Genomic DNA, 18,905 nt, shown 5'->3' on the forward strand with positions numbered 1-18,905 from the left:
TCTCTGTCCTCTCTGCCCTCTGTCCTCTCTGTCCTCTCAGCCCTCTGTCCTCTCAGCCCTCTGTCCTCTCAGCCCTCTGTCCTCTCAGCCCTCTGTCCTCTCAGCCCTCTATCCTCTCAGCCCTCTGTCCTCTCTGTCCCCTGTCCTCTCTGTCCTCTCTGTCCTCTGTCCTCTCAGCCCTCTGTCCTCAGCCCTCTGTCCTCTCAGCCCTCTGTCCTCTCAGCCCTCTGTCCCCTCTCTCCTCTCAGCCCTCTGTCCTCTCAGCCCTCTGTCCCCTCTGTCCTCTCAGCCCTCTGTCCTCTCAGCCCTCTGTCCTCTCAGCCCTCTGTCCTCTCAGCCCTCTGTCCTCTCAGCCCTCTGTCCTCTGTCCTCTCTGCCCTCTGTCCTCTCTGCCCTCTGTCCTCTCTGCCCTCTGTCCTCTCTGCCCTCTGTCCTCTCAGCCCTCTGTCCTCTCAGCCCTCTGTCCCCTCTGTCCTCTCTGCCCTCTGTCCTCTCAGCCCTCTGTCCCCTCAGCCCTCTGTCCTCTCAGCCCTCTGTCCTCTCAGCCCTCTGTCCTCTCAGCCCTCTGTCCTCTCAGCCCTCTGTCCCCTCTGTCCTCTCAGCCCTCTGTCCCCTCTGTCCTCTCAGCCCTCTGTCCCCTCTGTCCTCTCAGCCCTCTGTCCCCTCTGTCCTCTCAGCCCTCTGTCCCTCTGCCCTCTGTCCCCTCTGCCCTCTGTCCCCTCTGTCCTCTCAGCCCTCTGTCCTCTCAGCCCTCTGTCCTCTCAGCCCTCTGTCCTCTCAGCCCTCTGTCCTCTCAGCCCTCTGTCCATCCTGTCCTCTCAGCCCTCTGTCCCCTCTGTCCCCTCAGCCCTCTGTCCCCTCAGCCCTCTGTCCCCTCAGCCCTCTGTCCCCTCAGCCCTCTGTCCCCTCAGCCCTCTGTCCTCTCAGCCCTCTGTCCCCTCTGTCCTCTCAGCCCTCTGTCCTCTCAGCCCTCTGTCCCCTCAGCCCTCTGTCCTCTCAGCCCTCTGTCCCCTCTGTCCTCTCAGCCCTCTGTCCCCTCTGTCCTCTCAGCCCTCTGTCCTCTCAGCCCTCTGTCCTCTCTGTCCTCTCAGCCCTCTGTCCTCTCAGCCCTCTGTCCTCTCAGCCCTCTGTCCTCTCAGCCCTCTGTCCCCTCTGTCCTCTCTGCCCTCTGTCCTCTCATCCCTCTGTCCTCTCAGCCCTCTGTCCTCTCAGCCCTCTGTCCCCTCAGCCCTCTGTCCTCTCAGCCCTCTGTCCCCTCTGTCCTCTCAGCCCTCTGTCCCCTCTGTCCTCTCAGCCCTCTGTCCTCTCAGCCCTCTGTCCTCTCTGTCCTCTCAGCCCTCTGTCCTCTCAGCCCTCTGTCCCCTCTGTCCTCTCAGCCCTCTGTCCTCTCAGCCCCCTGTCCCCTCAGCCCTCTGTCCTCTCAGCCCTCTGTCCCCTCTGTCCTCTCAGCCCTCTGTCCTCTCAGCCCTCTGTCCTCTCAGCCCTCTGTCCTCTCAGCCCTCTGTCCCCTCTGTCCTCTCTGTTCTCTGTCCCCTCTGTTCTCTCAGCCCTCTGTCCCCTCTGTCCACTCTGTCCTCTCTGTCCTCTCAGCCCTCTCTCCTCTCAGCCCTCTCTCCTCTCAGCCCTCTCTCCTCTCAGCCCTCTGTCCTCTCAGCCCTCTGTCCTCTCAGCCCTCTGTCCTCTCAGCCCTCTGTCCTCTCTGTCCTCTCAGCCCTCTGTCCCCTCTGTCCTCTCAGCCCTCTGTCCTCTCAGCCCTCTGTCCTCTCTTTCCTCAGCCCTCTGTCCTCTCTTTCCTCAGCCCTCTGTCCTCTCTGTACTCTGTCCTCTCAGCCCTCTGTCCTCTCTGCCCTCTGTCCTCTCAGCCCTCTGTCCTCTCAGCCCTCTGTCCTCTCAGCCCTCTGTCCTCTCAGCCCTCTGTCCTCTCAGCCCTCTGTCCTCTCAGCCCTCTGTCCTCTCTGCCCTCTGTCCTCTCTGCCCTCTGTCCTCTCTGCCCTCTGTCCTCTCAGCCCTCTGTCCCCTCTGTCCTCTCAGCCCTCTGTCCTCTCAGCCCTCTGTCCTCTCAGCCCTCTGTCCTCTCAGCCCTCTGTCCCCTCTGTCCTCTCAGCCCTCTGTCCCCTCTGTCCTCTCAGCCCTCTGTCCTCTCAGCCCTCTGTCCTCTCAGCCCTCTGTCCTCTCAGCCCTCTGTCCTCTCAGCCCTCTGTCCCCTCTGTCCTCTCAGCCCTCTGTCCCCTCTGTCCTCTCAGCCCTCTGTCCTCTCAGCCCTCTGTCCTCTCAGCCCTCTGTCCCCTCTGTCCTCTCAGCCCTCTGTCCTCTCAGCCCTCTGTCCTCTCAGCCCTCTGTCCTCTCAGCCCTCTGTCCTCTCTGCCCTCTGTCCTCTCTGCCCTCTGTCCTCTCAGCCCTCTGTCCTCTCTGTCCTCTCTGCCCTCTGTCCTCTCTGTCCTCTGCCCTCTGTCCTCTCTGCCCTCTGTCCTCTCTGCCCTCTGTCCTCTCTGCCCTCTGTCCTCTCAGCCCTCTGTCCTCTCAGCCCTCTGTCCCCTCTGTCCTCTCTGCCCTCTGTCCTCTCTGCCCTCTGTCCTCTCTGTCCTCTCAGCCCTCTGTCCTCTCAGCCCTCTGTCCTCTCTGTCCTCTCAGCCCTCTGTCCTCTCAGCCCTCTGTCCCCTCTGTCCTCTCAGCCCTCTGTCCTCTCAGCCCTCTGTCCTCTCTGCCCTCTGCCCTCTGTCCTCTGTCCCCTCTGTCCCCTCTGTCCTCTCAGCCCTCTGTCCTCTCAGCCCTCTGTCCCCTCTGTCCTCTCAGCCCTCTGTCCTCTCAGCCCTCTGTCCATCCTGTCCTCTCAGCCCTCTGTCCCCTCTGTCCTCTCAGCCCTCTGTCCCCTCAGCCCTCTGTCCCCTCAGCCCTCTGTCCTCTCAGCCCTCTGTCCTCTCAGCCCTCTGTCCTCTCAGCCCTCTGTCCTCTCAGCCCTCTGTCCCCTCTGTCCTCTCAGCCCTCTGTCCTCTCAGCCCTCTGTCCATCCTGTCCTCTCAGCCCTCTGTCCCCTCTGTCCTCTCAGCCCTCTGTCCTCTCAGCCCTCTGTCCCCTCAGCCCTCTGTCCTCTCTGTCCCCTCTGTCCTCTCAGCCCTCTGTCCTCTCAGCCCTCTGTCCTCTCAGCCCTCTGTCCTCTCAGCCCTCTGTCCTCTCTGTCCTCTCAGCCCTCTGTCCTCTCAGCCCTCTGTCCCCTCTGTCCTCTCAGCCCCCTGTCCCCTCAGCCCTCTGTCCTCTCAGCCCTCTGTCCCCTCTGTCCTCTCAGCCCTCTGTCCCCTCTGTCCTCTCAGCCCTCTGTCCTCTCAGCCCTCTGTCCTCTCAGCCCTCTGTCCTCTCAGCCCTCTGTCCCCTCTGTCCTCTGTCCCCTCTGTTCTCTCAGCCCTCTGTCCCCTCTGTCCACTCTGTCCTCTCTGTCCTCTCAGCCCTCTGTCCACTCTGTCCTCTCTGTCCTCTCAGCCCTCTCTCCTCTCAGCCCTCTGTCCTCTCAGCCCTCTGTCCTCTCAGCCCTCTGTCCTCTCAGCCCTCTCAGCCCTCTGTCCTCTCAGCCCTCTGTCCTCTCAGCCCTCTGTCCTCTGTCCTCTCAGCCCTCTGTCCTCTCAGCCCTCTGTCCTCTCTGTACTCTGTCCTCTCAGCCCTCTGTCCTCTCAGCCCTCTGTCCTCTCAGCCCTCTGTCCTCTCAGCCCTCTGTCCTCTCTGTCCTCTGTCCTCTCTGTCCTCTGTCCTCTCAGCCCTCTGTCCTCTCAGCCCTCTGTCCTCTCTGTCCTCTCAGCCCTCTGTCCTCTCAGCCCTCTGTCCTCTCAGCCCTCTGTCCCCTCTGTCCTCTCAGCCCTCTGTCCTCTCTGTCCTCTCAGCCCTCTGTCCTCTCAGCCCTCTGTCCTCTCAGCCCTCTGTCCTCTCAGCCCTCGGTCCTCTCAGCCCTCTGTCCTCTCAGCCCTCTGTCCTCTCAGCCCTCTGTCCTCTCAGCCCTCTGTCCTCTCAGCCCTCTGTCCTCTCAGCCCTCGGTCCTCTCAGCCCTCGGTCCTCTCAGCCCTCTGTCCCCTCTGTCCTCTCAGCCCTCTGTCCTCTCAGCCCTCTGTCAATCCTGTCCTCTCAGCCCTCTGTCCATCCTGTCCTCTCAGCCCTCTGTCCTCTCAGCCCTCTGTCCCCTCAGCCCTCTGTCCTCTCAGCCCTCTGTCCCCTCTGTCCTCTCAGCCCTCTGTCCATCCTGTCCTCTCAGCCCTCTGTCCCCTCTGTCCTCTCAGCCCTCTGTCCCCTCAGCCCTCTGTCCTCTCAGCCCTCTGTCCTCTCAGCCCTCTGTCCTCTCAGCCCTCTGTCCTCTCAGCCCTCTGTCCTCTCAGCCCTCTGTCCCCTCTGTCCTCTCAGCCCTCTGTCCCCTCAGCCCTCTGTCCTCTCAGCCCTCTGTCCTCTCAGCCCTCTGTCCTCTCAGCCCTCTGTCCTCTCAGCCCTCTGTCCTCTCAGCCCTCTGTCCTCTCAGCCCTCTGTCCCCTCTGTCCTCTCTGTCCTCTGTCCCCTCTGTTCTCTCAGCCCTCTGTCCCCTCTGTCCTCTCAGCCCTCTGTCCCCTCTGTCCTCTCAGCCCTCTGTCCCCTCTGTCCTCTCAGCCCTCTGTCCTCTCAGCCCTCTGTCCTCTCAGCCCTCTGTCCACTCTGTCCTCTCTGTCCACTCTGTCCTCTCTGTCCTCTCAGCCCTCTCTCCTCTCAGCCCTCTGTCCTCTCTGTCCTCTCAGCCCTCTGTCCTCTCAGCCCTCTGTCCTCTCAGCCCTCTGTCCTCTCAGCCCTCTGTCCTCTGTCCTCTCAGCCCTCTGTCCTCTCTGTCCTCAGCCCTCGGTCCTCTCTGTACTCTGTCCTCTCTGTACTCTGTCCTCTCAGCCCTCTGTCCTCTCAGCCCTCTGTCCTCTCAGCCCTCTGTCCTCTCAGCCCTCTGTCCTCTCAGCCCTCTGTCCCCTCTGTCCTCTCAGCCCTCTGTCCCCTCTGTCCTCTCATCCCTCAGCCCTCTGTCCTCTCTGTCCTCTCAGCCCTCTGTCCTCTCTGTTCTCTCAGCCCTCTGTCCCCTCTGTCCTCTCATCCCTCTGTCCCCTCTGTCCTCTCAGCCCTCTGTCCTCTCTGTCCCCTCTGTCCTCTCAGCCCTCTCAGCCCTCTGTCCTCTCAGCCCTCTGTCCTCTCAGCCCTCTGTCCTCTCAGCCCTCTGTCCTCTCAGCCCTCTGTCCTCTCAGCCCTCGGTCCTCTCAGCCCTCGGTCCTCTCAGCCCTCGGTCCTCTCAGCCCTCTCAGCCCTCTGTCCCCTGTCCTCTCAGCCCTCTGTCCTCTCAGCCCTCTGTCCTCTCTGCCCTCTCAGCCCTCTGTCCTCTCAGCCCTCTGTCCTCTCAGCCCTCTGTCCCCTCTGTCCTCTCAGCCCTCTGTCCCCTCTGTCCTCTCAGCCCTCTGTCCCCTCTGTCCTCTCAGCCCTCTGTCCCCTCTGTCCTCTCAGCCCTCTGTCCCCTCTGTCCTCTCTGTCCTCTGTCCCCTCTGTCCTCTCAGCCCTTTGTCCTCTGTCCTCTCAGCCCTTTGTCCTCTGTCCTCTCAGCCCTCTGTCCTCTCAGCCCTCTGTCCTCTCAGCCCTCTGTCCTCTGTCCTCTCAGCCCTCTGTCCTCTCAGCCCTCTGTCCTCTGTCCTCTCAGCCCTCTGTTCTCTCTGTCCCCTGTCCTCTCTGTCCCCTCAGCCCTCTGTCCCCTCAGTCCTCTGTCCTCCTAGCCATCTGTCCTCTCTGCCATCTGTCCTCTGTCCTCTCTGTCCCCTGTCCTCTCAGCCCTCTGTCCTCTCTGTCCTCTCAGCCCTCTGTCCTCTCTGTCCTCTCTGTACTCTGTCCTCTGCCCTCTGTCCCCTCTGTCCTCTCTGCCCTCTGTCCTCTCTGCCCTCTGTCCTCTCTGTACTCTGTCCTCTCTGTCCCCTGTCCTCTCTGTACTCTGTCCTCTCTGTCCTCTCTGCCCTCTGTCCTCTCTGTACTCTGTCCTCTCTGTACTCTGTCCTCTGTCCTCTACTCCATGGATCATCAACTAGATTCAGCTAAGGACCAATTTCTTTCTTGACCGGAAGGTTGGCGGCCAGAACATAATTACAAATCATTTGTAGACTGCAATTTGACCGCAAGAATCCCAAAAAGATCATTTCAAACATTGCTTACATTTGTGTACGATCACATGTCTCTCTATTATGTGTGGGAATACTTGAACATATTTATAAAATTAAAATCACTTGGAGCTGATTTCCTGGTGTTTTTACAGTCTTGTGTCCAACAATGAAAATTCCCCAAAATAGTAATAATTTGCTCAGAATACTTGGGGGGAACCCTGACTACCCTATAGTTAAATATCTGGTCTGTCTGTCGGTCTGTCTGTCCTGTTAGTTAGGTGGGATACCAACCTATTGTCTGTCTGTCTGTCTGTCCTGTTAGTTAGGTGGGATACCAACCTATTGTCTGTCTGTCTGTCCTGTTAGTTAGGTGGGATACCAACCTATTGTCTGTCTGACCTGTATATCACTACCTCACCTGTCTGTCTGTCACCCCTGAACACGTAGAGGTAGACTGAATATACTGGTTTCCACACCTGAACACCTAGAGGTAGACTGGATATACTGGTTTCCACACCTGAACACCTAGAGGTAGACTGGATATACTGGTTTCCACACCTGAACACGTAGAGGTAGACTGGATATACTGGTTTCCACACCTGAACACCTAGAGGTAGACTGGATATACTGGTTTCCACACCTGAACACGTAGAGGTAGACTGAATATACTGGTTTCCACACCTGAACACCTAGAGGTAGACTGAATATACTGGTTTCCACACCTGAACACGTAGAGGTAGACTGAATATACTGGTTTCCACACCTGAACACCTAGAGGTAGACTGAATATACTGGTTTCCACACCTGAACACGTAGAGGTAGACTGAATATACTGGTTTCCACACCTGAACACGTAGAGGTAGACTGGATATACTGGTTTCCACACCTGAACACCTAGAGGTAGACTGGATATACTGGTTTACACACCTGAACACGTAGAGGTAGACTGGATATACTGGTTTCCACACCTGAACACGTAGAGGTAGACTGGATATACTGGTTTCCACACCTGAACACGTAGAGGTAGACTGAATATACTGGTTTCCACACCTGAACACGTAGAGGTAGACTGAATATACTGGTTTCCACACCTGAACACCTAGAGGTAGACTGAATATACTGGTTTCCACACCTGAACACCTAGAGGTAGACTGAATATACTGGTTTCCACACCTGAACACGTAGAGGTAGACTGGATATACTGGTTTACACACCTGAACACCTAGAGGTAGACTGGATATACTGGTTTCCACACCTGAACACGTAGAGGTAGACTGAATATACTGGTTTCCACACCTGAACACCTAGAGGTAGACTGAATATACTGGTTTCCACACCTGAACACGTAGAGGTAGACTGAATATACTGGTTTCCACACCTGAACACGTAGAGGTAGACTGGATATACTGGTTTCCACACCTGAACACCTAGAGGTAGACTGGATATACTGGTTTACACACCTGAACACGTAGAGGTAGACTGGATATACTGGTTTCCACACCTGAACACGTAGAGGTAGACTGGATATACTGGTTTCCACACCTGAACACGTAGAGGTAGACTGGATATACTGGTTTCCACACCTGAACATGTAGAGGTAGACTGAATATACTGGTTTCCACACCTGAACACCTAGAGGTAGACTGGATATACTGGTTTCCACACCTGAACACCTAGAGGTAGACTGGATATACTGGTTTCCACACCTGAACACCTAGAGGTAGACTGGATATACTGGTTTACACACCTGAACACGTAGAGGTAGACTGAATATACTGGTTTCCACACCTGAACACCTAGAGGTAGACTGGATATACTGGTTTCCACACCTGAACACCTAGAGGTAGACTGGATATACTGGTTTACACACCTGAACACGTAGAGGTAGACTGGATATACTGGTTTCCACACCTGAACACCTAGAGGTAGACTGGATATACTGGTTTCCACACCTGAACACATAGAGGTAGACTGGATATACTGGTTTACACACCTGCGTGTCGCTGCCAGCCTGCTAATGTTGCCATGCAGCAGCCTCTGACCACCGGGGGGGGGTGTAGTCTTCCTCAGCCAGTGGGGAGCAGGAGTTGGTGTCTCGAATGAAGAGTCTGGAGTTGGAGAACCAGGGACTGCACAAAGGTACGACTGGCTTTCATTTGTTACTGATCATATTCTGATCTATATTGATGTAGAATAGATCTTTATTGATCCATTATACACAGGCAACAGAAACAATGATTATGACGATAATGATGACTTGCTTGCTTGTGTGTGTGTGTGTGTAGTGGTGGAGGATCTGAGAGCAGCCTTGTTCACGCTGGAGTCTAGAGTCCAGGTTCTGGAGAGAAGCCCAGCTGCAGCTGTTTCCTGTGCCAAGGTGGGTTTAGAGAGGAAGTCCGTTCGAACTAAATGATTCTATTTCAAACGTCCGTCACATCTGCATGCGCTGATGTGGACGCCGCACTCTGTGCAGACTGGAGCGGACATTCAGTTGAAGCTTGAAGGTGTACATTTGGATTTTTCTGTACCAAGAATGGTGTGGTCTATGAACGATATTCAGGCTTTATAACTACACTGAACAAAAACATAATTGTTGGTCCCATGTTTCATGTGCTGAAATAAAAGATCCCAGAAATTGTCCATGTACACAAAAAGCTTATTTCTCAAAAATATTTTATTTATTATGATTTACATCCCTGTTAGTGAGCATTTCTCCTTTGCTAAGATAATCCATCCACCTGACAGGTGTGGCATATCAAGAAGCTGATTAAACAGCATGATCATTACACAGGTGCACCTTGTGCTGGGGACAATAAAAGGCCACTCTAAAATGTGCAGTTTTGTCACACAACACAATGCCACAGATGTCTCAAGTTTTGAGGGAGTGTCCAATTGGCATGTTGATTGCAGGAATGTCCACCAGAGCTGTTGCCAGTGAATTGAATGTTAATTTCTCTACTATAAGCCGCCTCCAATGTCATTTTAGAGAATTTGGCAGTACATCCAACTGGCCTCACAACCGCAGACCACATGTAACCACGCCAGCCCAGGAGCTCCACATCTGGCTTCTTCACCTGCAGGACCATCTGAGACCAGCCACCCCGACAGCTGATGAAACTGTGGGTTTGCACAACCGAAGAATTTCTGCACAAACTGTCAGAAACCGTCTCAAGGATGCTCATCTGCGTGCTCGTCGTCCTCACCAGGATCACCTCATGTTTCAGCATGATAATGCACAGCCCCATGTTGCAAGGATCTGTACACAATTCCTGGAAGCTGGACACGTCCCAGTTCTTCCATGGCCTGCATACCTACCAGACATGTCATCCATTGAGCATGTTTGGGATGCTCTGGATCGACGTGTTCCAGTTCCCGCCAATATCCAGCAACTTCGCACAGCCATTGAAGAGGAGTGGGACAACATTCCACAGGCCACAATCAACAGCCTGATCAACTCTATGTGAAGGAGATGTGTCACGCTGCATGAGGCAAATGCTGGTCACACCAGATACTGACTGGTTTTATAATCCACACCCCTACCTTTTTTTTGTTGTTGCTATCTGTGACCAACAGATGCATCTCTGGGGCCTAATGAATTTATTTCAATTGACTGATTTTCCTTATATGAACTGTAACTCAGTAAAATCTTTCAAATTGTTGCATGTTGCGTTATATTTTGTTCAGTGGTCTATGAATGATATTTATTATTTCTCCCTCCTCCCCCTCTCCTCCCAGGTGGTGACTGTTCAGTCTGTGAAGGTGGAGAATGGTGGTGATGATGATGATGATGACATGGACCTCTTCGGGAGTGATGAGGAGGAGGATGAAGAGGCAGAGAGGCTGAAGGAGGAGAGAATCGCTGCTTACGCTGCCAAGAAGTCCAAGAAACCAGCGCTCATCGCCAAGTCATCTATCCTGCTCGACGTCAAACCTGTACGTTGTCCCTCTCTGTTCCATGTCTCTGTCCCTCCGTCTCTCTCCTGTCCCCTCTCTCCCCTGTCTATTCTCTCTTTCGCTCTCGCTCTCGCTCTATCTATCTATCCCGCTGGATGTTAAACCTTGTATGTCAATAGTTGAAACATGTTGAAAGGCAGAAGGTGTATCTAATGCTTTCTCACCAACTCTCCCTCCTTCCATCAACTCTCTCTCTCTCTCTCTCTCTCTCTCTCTCTCTCTCTCTCTCCCCCTCCTCTCTCTGTCTCTGTCTCTCTCTCTCGCTCTCTCTCTCTCTCTCTCTCTCTCTCTCTCTCCCCCTCCTCTCTCTCTCTCCCCCTCCTCTCTCTCTCTGTCTCTCTCTCTCTCTCTCTCTCCCCCTCCTCTCTCTCTCTCTCTCTCTCTCTCTCTCTCTCCCCCTCTCTCTCTCCCTCTCCCCCTCTCTCTCTCTCTCAGTGGGATGATGAGACAGACATGGCTAAGTTGGAGCAGTGTGTGAGGTCTGTTGTAGCTGACGGTCTGCTGTGGGGTCAGTCCAAGCTGGTTCCCGTGGGTTACGGCATAAAGAAGCTCCAGATCGGATGTGTTGTCGAGGACGACAAGGTGGGAACAGATCTACTAGAGGAAGAGATCACCAAGTTTGAGGACTATGTGAGTATTACACACTGTAGATAACTCACTGCTTAAAACACAGTCAGGAACCCCAGAGAACTAACAATAAACTCAGCAAAAAAACAAACGTCCTCTCACTGTCAACTGCGTTCATTTTCAGCAAACTTAACATGTAAATATTTGTATGAACATAACAAGATTCAACAACTGAGACATAAACTGAACAAGTTCCACAGACATGTGACTAACAGAAATGGAATAATGTGTCCCTGAACAAAGGGAGGACTGACTGAACAAAAGTAACAGTCAGTATCTGGTGTGGCCACCAGCTGCATTAAGTACTGCAGTGCATCTCCTCCTCATGGACTGCACCAGATTTGCCAGTTCTTGCTGTGAGAGGTTGACCCACTCTTCCACCAAGGCACCTGCAAGTTCCCGGACATTTCTGGGGGGAATGGCCCTAGCCCTCACCCTCCGATCCAACGGGTCCCAGACGTGCTTAATGGGATTGAGATCCGGGCTCTTCGCTGGCCATGGCAGAACACTGACATTCCTGTCTTGCAGGAAATCACGCACAGAACGAGCAGTATGGCTGGTGGCATTGTCATGCTGGAGGGTCATTTCAGGATGAGCCTGCAGGAAGGGTACCGCATGAGGGAGGAGGATGTCTTCCCTGTAACGCACAGCGTTGAGATTGCCTGCAATGACAACAAGCTCAGTCCGATGATGCTGTGACACACCGCCCCAGACCATGATGGACCCTCCACCTCCAAATCGATCCCGCTCCAGAGTACAGGCCTCGGTGTAACGCTCATTCCTTTGACGATAAACGCAAATCCGACCATCCCTCCCTGGTGAGACAAAACCGCGACTCGTCAGTGAAGAGCACTTCCTGTCTGGTCCAGCAATGTTGGGTTTGTGCCCATAGGCAACGTTGTTGCCGGTGATGTCTGGTGAGGACCTGCCTTACAACAGGCCTACAAGCCCTCAGTCCAGCCTCTCTCAGCCTATTGCGGACAGTCTGAGCACTGATGGAGGGATTGTGCGTTCCTGGTGTAACTCGGGCAGTTGTTGTTGCCATCCTGTACCTGTCCCGCAGGTGTGATGTTCGGATGTACCGATCCTGTGCAGGTGTTGTTACACGTGGTCTGCCACTGCGAGGACGATCAGCTGTCAGTCCTGTCTCCCTGTAGCGCTGTCTTAGGCGTCTCACAGTACGGACATTACAATTTATTGCCCTGGCCACATCTGCAGTCCTCATACCTCCTTGCAGCATGCCTAAGGCACGTTCACGCAGATGAGCAGGGACCCTGGGCATCTTTCTTTTGGTGTTTTTCAGAGTCAGTAGAAAGGCCTCTTTAGTGTCCTAAGTTTTCATAACTGTGACCTTAATTGTCTACCGTCTGTAAGCTGTTAGTGTCTTAACGACCGTTTCACAGGTGCATGTTCATTAATTGTTTATGGTTCATTGAACAAGCATGGGAAACAGTGTTTAAACCCTTTATAATGAAGATCTGTGAAGTTATTTGGATTTTTACGAATTATCTTTGAAAGACAGGGTCCTGAAAAGGGGACGTTTCTATTTCTGCTGAGTTTATTATAGTCGTCTTAGGACATGTTAGTGAAGTTACCCTGATCTGAGCATGGCTCTTCTATTTCAGGTCCAGAGTGTCGACGTGGCTGCCTTCAACAAGATCTAAGCCTCTCCTCTACCTCACCCTCCCCTTCCTCCCTTCTCCTCTCCTCTACCTCACCCTCCCCTTCCTCCCTTCTCCTCCTCTACCTCACCCTCCCCTTCCTCCCTTCTCCTCTCCTCTACCTCACCCTCCCCTTCCTCTCCTCCATTCTCCTCTCCAGTCATCCAAAGTGTTGCTGGTGCTCTCTGCTTGCACAGTTACTAATAAAACATAGAGCTTTAAGCACAAACACCTGTCTGTCTGTTTCTGTCTGAATGGAGGGAAACATGTACAGTATATTTTTTATGTATTTTTCTCTTCTAATGTATCCTCAATCATGCTTCCACCAGGAAAAGGATCAGTCTAGTGAAATCCACTTTAAATCAATTTGTCAAATGCATTCCAGTGTATTGAATGGTATAACATGAACAAGACACAAAGCTTAATCGTATTAATATCAAATGTATATGTTAAAGTCATTGACACAAAGCGCTAGAGTGAACCATTCAGTCAGATGGTTGGTGATGACAGAGTGTGGACCCCAGTCCGACCCAGAACCAGGGTAAAGAGGGTCTGAGGAGAAGGCCAGGCTCCGTGCTTGGTGGTCCAGGTAAACTCCTACCCAGTTGGACCTGGGGACGGTTCTGCTGTTCTCTACATGGTGCACATAGCAGCCGGAGGGGGACCAGTCTAGGACCGGGGATCGTGTCCCATCTTACAGTTGCCGTCTCATGTCTCTGTAGCAGACCTCTATACATAGCCGTGGGAAGATGTTTGGGGTGGTAGTGGCAGAGTTTTGTTGTTGTTGCACTACAGACGGCTATATCAGTCCACTAATACAGGACTAGTAAAAGCCCAGAGAGGGGAGAGCCCTACCTCTGCTATGCCCCTTATAGACACCCCTCCCTGGCCGCTCCACTCTGCCTCCTATAGACACCCCTCCCTGGCCGCTCCACTCTGCCTCCTATAGACACCCCTCCCTGGCCGCTCCACTCTGCCTCCTATAGACACCCCTCCCTGGCCCCTCCCATTGTGCGCCGCCCATGAGTCTCCCGGTCGCGGCCGGCTGCGACAGAGCCTGGATTCGAACCAGGATCTCTAATGGCACAGCTAGCACTGCGATGCAGCGCCTTAGACCACTGCGCCACTCTGGAGCCCCAAACTCAGTCTGCTCAGACAGACCCCCTCCACACAGCACCTGGGCCCAGCGGGGGAAGAGGTCCGGGTGGTCGGGGTACGGCTGGGGTTCCCCCTGTGTCCCCCCCCCCCCCTCCCCTCACACACAGGTAGGGGTTGGCTGTGTTCACGTTCAGAACCAGAACCTCACTTATAAACGTTGCATATGCACAAAATATGCTCCCAAAACATGCATGCGCCAGTTTCTACGCAAGAAATAGCAATTATAAAAACTGAACTTCATGAGAATGTCCTTGTCCTCTTGCGTCAGTTTCTAGTGGTTGAAGTCTTGCATCGCCAGAATGCAAACTACATGATTACATATGTGTTATTTCATAGTTTGATGTCTTCACTATTATTCTACAATGTAAAAATAAAGAAAAATCCTTGAATAAGTAGGTGTGTCCAAACCTTTGACTTTTGTGGGGAAAACACTACATGAAATATTTACTCTTCAGTTAGGGTCCCTCTCTCTTCCTCACACACTCTCTCTCCCACATACACACACTGCTCCCAACTTTTAAAACATTAGGCACCAGACAGAATTTAAAGAGCACCAGAAAGAGATGTTTAGTCTTACGTATGAATCCTACCTTTGAAGCACATCTCATGAGTAGCAGACCCTTGTCCTTTATTCCTGAGCCAATCAGATGTGCCTGAACCTACTGTGAAGTTACCAGGATGTTAGCTAGCTAGGTAACATGACTGAACAACGTATTGTTATCAAAGCAATAATTAGAGACCCAGAATTAGTTTAAAACGGTCCGCGACTGGATCCTGGACTTCCTGACGGGCCGCCCCCAGGTGGTAAGGGTAGGCAACAACACATCCGCCACGCTGATCCTCAACACCGGGGCCCCTCAGGGGTGCATGCTCAGTCCCCTCCTGTACACCCTGTTCACCCATGACTGCATGGCCAGGCACGACTCCAACACCATTAAGTTTGCTGACGACACAACGGTGGTAGGCCTGATCACCGACAACGACGAGACAGCCTATAGGGAGGAGGTCAGAGACCTGGCCGTGTGGTGCCAGGATGGTCCTCTGTAGCTCAATTGGTAGAGCATGGCGCTTGTAACGCCAGGGTAGTGGGTTCGATCCCCGGTACCACCCATACGTAAACATGTATGCGCACATGACTGTAAGTCGCTTTGGATAAAAGCGTCTGCTAAATGGCATATTATTATTATTATTATTAACAACCTCTCCCTCAACGATGAGACAGCCTATAGGGAGGAGGTCACAGACCTGGCAGTGTGGTGCCAGGACAACAACCTCTCCCTCAATGTGATCAAGACAAAAGGAGATGATTGTAGACTACAGGGGTCAAATAATTATTTCCCCCAATAAAATGCAAATCAATTTATAACATTTTTGACATGCGTTTTTCTGGATTTTTTTGTTGTTATTCTGTCTCTCACTGTTCAAATAAACCTACCATTAAAATTATAGACTGATCATTTCTTTGTCAGTGGGCAAACGTACAAAATCAGCAGGGGATCAAATACTTTACCCTCACTGCTATGTTATTATTATTTCAAGGCTGTAGCCTGCCATTTAAGAAATCCATTGTGAAGCATTTGGGACAGTTACAGGCTGTCAGGAGCACTCAGCATTTCAATATCATGCATATGAATGTAGCATTTAGGCTGTAGAGAATTATTGTTATTTATTTTTTAAAGACTTAGAATTTAATAATAATGAAATGGAAAATGCCTTAAATCATAATGCCTTATTAGACTATACAAGCATTCCATAATGCCTTATTAGACTATACAATCATTCCATAATGCCTTATTAGACTATACAAGCATTCCACAATGCCTTATTAGACTATACAAGCATTCCATAATGCCTTATTAGACTATACAATCATTCCATAATGCCTTATTAGACTATACAAGCATTCCATAATGCCTTATTAGACTATACAAGCATTCCATAATGCCTTATTAGACTATACAAGCATTCCATAATGCCTTATTAGACTATACAAGCATTCCATAATGCCTTATTAGACTATACAAGCATTCCATAATGCCTTATTAGACTATACAATCATTCCATAATGCCTTATTAGACTATACAAGCATTCCATAATGCCTTATTAGACTATACAAGCATTCCATAATGCCTTATTAGACTATACAAGCATTCCATAATGCCTTATTAGACTATACAAGCATTCCATAATGCCTTATTAGACTATACAAGCATTCCATAATGCCTTATTAGACTATACAAGCATTCCATAATGCCTTATTAGACTATACAATCATTCCATAATGCCTTATTAGACTATACAAGCATTCCATAATGCCTTATTAGACTATACAAGCATTCCATAATGCCTTATTAGACTATACAAGCATTCCATAATGCCTTATTAGACTATACAAGCATTCCATAATGCCTTATTAGACTATACAAGCATTCCATAATGCCTTATTAGACTATACAATCATTCCATAATGCCTTATTAGACTATACAATCATTCCATAATGCCTTATTAGACTATACAAGCATTCCATAATGCCTTATTAGACTATACAAGCATTCCATAATGCCTTATTAGACTATACAATCATTCCATAATGCCTTATTAGACTATACAATCATTCCATAATGCCTTATTAGACTATACAAGCATTCCATAATGCCTTATTAGACTATACAAGCATTCCATAATGCCTTATTAGACTATACAATCATTCCATAATGCCTTATTAGACTATACAAGCATTCCATAATGCCTTATTAGACTATACAATCATTCCATAATGCCTTATTAGACTATACAAGCATTCCATAATGCCTTATTAGACTATACAAGCATTCCATAATGCCTTATTAGACTATACAAGCATTCCATAATGCCTTATTAGACTATACAAGCATTCCATAATGCCTTATTAGACTATACAAGCATTCCATAATGCCTTATTAGACTATACAAGCATTCCATAATGCCTTATTAGACTATACAAGCATTCCATAATGCCTTATTAGACTATACAATCATTCCATAATGCCTTATTAGACTATACAAGCATTCCATAATGCCTTATTAGACTATACAATCATTCCATAATGCCTTATTAGACTATACAAGCATTCCATAATGCCTTATTAGACTATACAAGCATTCCATAATGCCTTATTAGACTATACAAGCATTCCATAATGCCTTATTAGACTATACAAGCATTCCATAATGCCTTATTAGACTATACAAGCATTCCATAATGCCTTATTAGACTATACAATCATTCCATAATGCCTTATTAGACTATACAAGCATTCCATAATGCCTTATTAGACTATACAAGCATTCCATAATGCCTTATTAGACTATACAAGCATTCCATAATGCCTTATTAGACTATACAAGCATTCCATAATGCCTTATTAGACTATACAAGTATTCCATAATGCCTTATTAGACTATGCAAGCATTCCATAATGCCTTATTAGACTATACAATCATTCCATAATGCCTTATTAGACTATACAAGCATTCCATAATGCCTTATTAGACTATACAAGCATTCCATAATGCCTTATTAGACTATACAATCATTCCATAATGCCTTATTAGACTATACAAGCATTCCATAATGCCTTATTAGACTATACAAGCATTCCATAATGCCTTATTAGACTATACAAGCATTCCATAATGCCTTATTAGACTATACAATCATTCCATAATGCCTTATTAGACTATACAAGCATTCCATAATGCCTTATTAGACTATACAATCATTCCATAATGCCTTATTAGACTATACAAGCATTCCATAATGCCTTATTAGACTATACAAGCATTCCATAATGCCTTATTAGACTATACAAGCATTCCATAATGCCTTATTAGACTATACAAGCATTCCATAATGCCTTATTAGACTATACAAGCATTCCATAATGCCTTATTAGACTATACAATCATTCCATAATGCCTTATTAGACTATACAAGCATTCCATAATGCCTTATTAGACTATACAAGCATTCCATAATGCCTTATTAGACTATACAAGCATTCCATAATGCCTTATTAGACTATACAAGCATTCCATAATGCCTTATTAGACTATACAAGCATTCCATAATGCCTTATTAGACTATGCAAGCATTCCATAATGCCTTATTAGACTATACAATCATTCCATAATGCCTTATTAGACTATACAAGCATTCCATAATGCCTTATTAGACTATACAAGCATTCCATAATGCCTTATTAGACTATACAAGCATTCCATAATGCCTTATTAGACTATAAAGTAATTCTACAATTTCTTATTAGTAATTCTATAGTGCCTTTTAATTCACTTTTAGTTTGGCCGGTCTTTGGTTTGAGGATCATGCGGTGAGCTACGCATGTCTGGTTCGTTCATTTAGTTTAGCAGAGGCTCTTCTAATCCCTTTATTATATATATATATATATTATATTATTATTCTCAGTCAACACACATCTATTTTGTAACAACATTATAATAGTATACAATGGAATAAATTAGAAAAGTTTTCCCAAGTTTTTTTTTTTTACATTGTTGCATTTAACACTTTTAGTTAAATATCTGGTCTGTCAGAGAGCTGACCTGTTAGTTAAATATCTGGTCTGTCAGACAGCTGTCCTGTTAGTTAAATATCTGGTCTGTCAGAGAGCTGACCTGTTAGTTAAATATCTGGTCTGTCAGAGAGCTGACCTGTTAGTTAAATATCTGGTCTGTCAGAGAGCTGTCCTGTTAGTTAAATATCTGGTCTGTCAGAGAGCTGTCCTGTTAGTTAAATATCTGGTCACACTTCAACTGTGAGAGACGGAATCTAAAACAAAAATCCAGAAAATCACATTGTATGAGTTTTAAGTAATTCATTTGCATTTTATTGCATGACATAAGTCTTTGATACATCAGAAAAGCAGAACTTAATATTTGGTACAGAAACCTTTGTTTGCAATTACAGAGATCATACGTTTCCTGTAGGTCTTGACCAGGTTTGCACACACTGCAGCAGGGATTTTGGCCCACTCTTCCATACAGACCTTCTCCAGATCCTTCAGGTTTCGGGGCTGTCGCTGGGCAATACGGACTTTCAGCTCCCTCCAAAGATGTTCTATTGGGTTCAGGTCTGGAGACTGGCTAGGCCACTCCAGGACCTTGAGATGCTTCTTACGGAGCCACTCCTTAGTTGCCCTGGCTGTGTGTTTCGGGTCATTGTCATGCTGGAAGACCCAGCCACGACCCATCTTCAATGCTCTTACTGAGGGAAGGAGGTTGTTGGCCAAGATCTCGCGATACATGGCCCCATCCATCCTCCCCTTAATACGGTGCAGTCGTCCTGTCCCCTTTGCAGAAAAGCAACCCCAAAGAATGATGTT

At 49.3% G+C, this 18,905-nt stretch overlaps 1 protein-coding gene across 1 annotated transcript in view; it reads left to right on the plus strand.

Moving 5' to 3' along the window:
- eef1da (eukaryotic translation elongation factor 1 delta a (guanine nucleotide exchange protein)) overlaps positions 1-12,597 on the plus strand; it is a 31,983-nt gene extending 19,386 nt beyond the window's left edge. Inside the window, exons 3-7 of the mRNA XM_084188213.1 lie at positions 8,183-8,261; positions 8,408-8,499; positions 9,858-10,055; positions 10,512-10,706; positions 12,329-12,597. Coding sequence (XP_084044339.1) covers positions 8,183-8,261; positions 8,408-8,499; positions 9,858-10,055; positions 10,512-10,706; positions 12,329-12,367 — 603 coding nt within the window. The 3' untranslated portion in view covers positions 12,368-12,597. The remainder of the gene's footprint in view (positions 1-8,182; positions 8,262-8,407; positions 8,500-9,857; positions 10,056-10,511; positions 10,707-12,328) is intronic.
- Positions 12,598-18,905: the final 6,308 nt, after the last annotated feature.

This window comes from Coregonus lavaretus (genome assembly GCF_964263955.1).
Source record: "Coregonus lavaretus genome assembly, chromosome: 23".
NCBI classification, from domain to species: Eukaryota; Metazoa; Chordata; class Actinopteri; order Salmoniformes; family Salmonidae; genus Coregonus; species Coregonus lavaretus.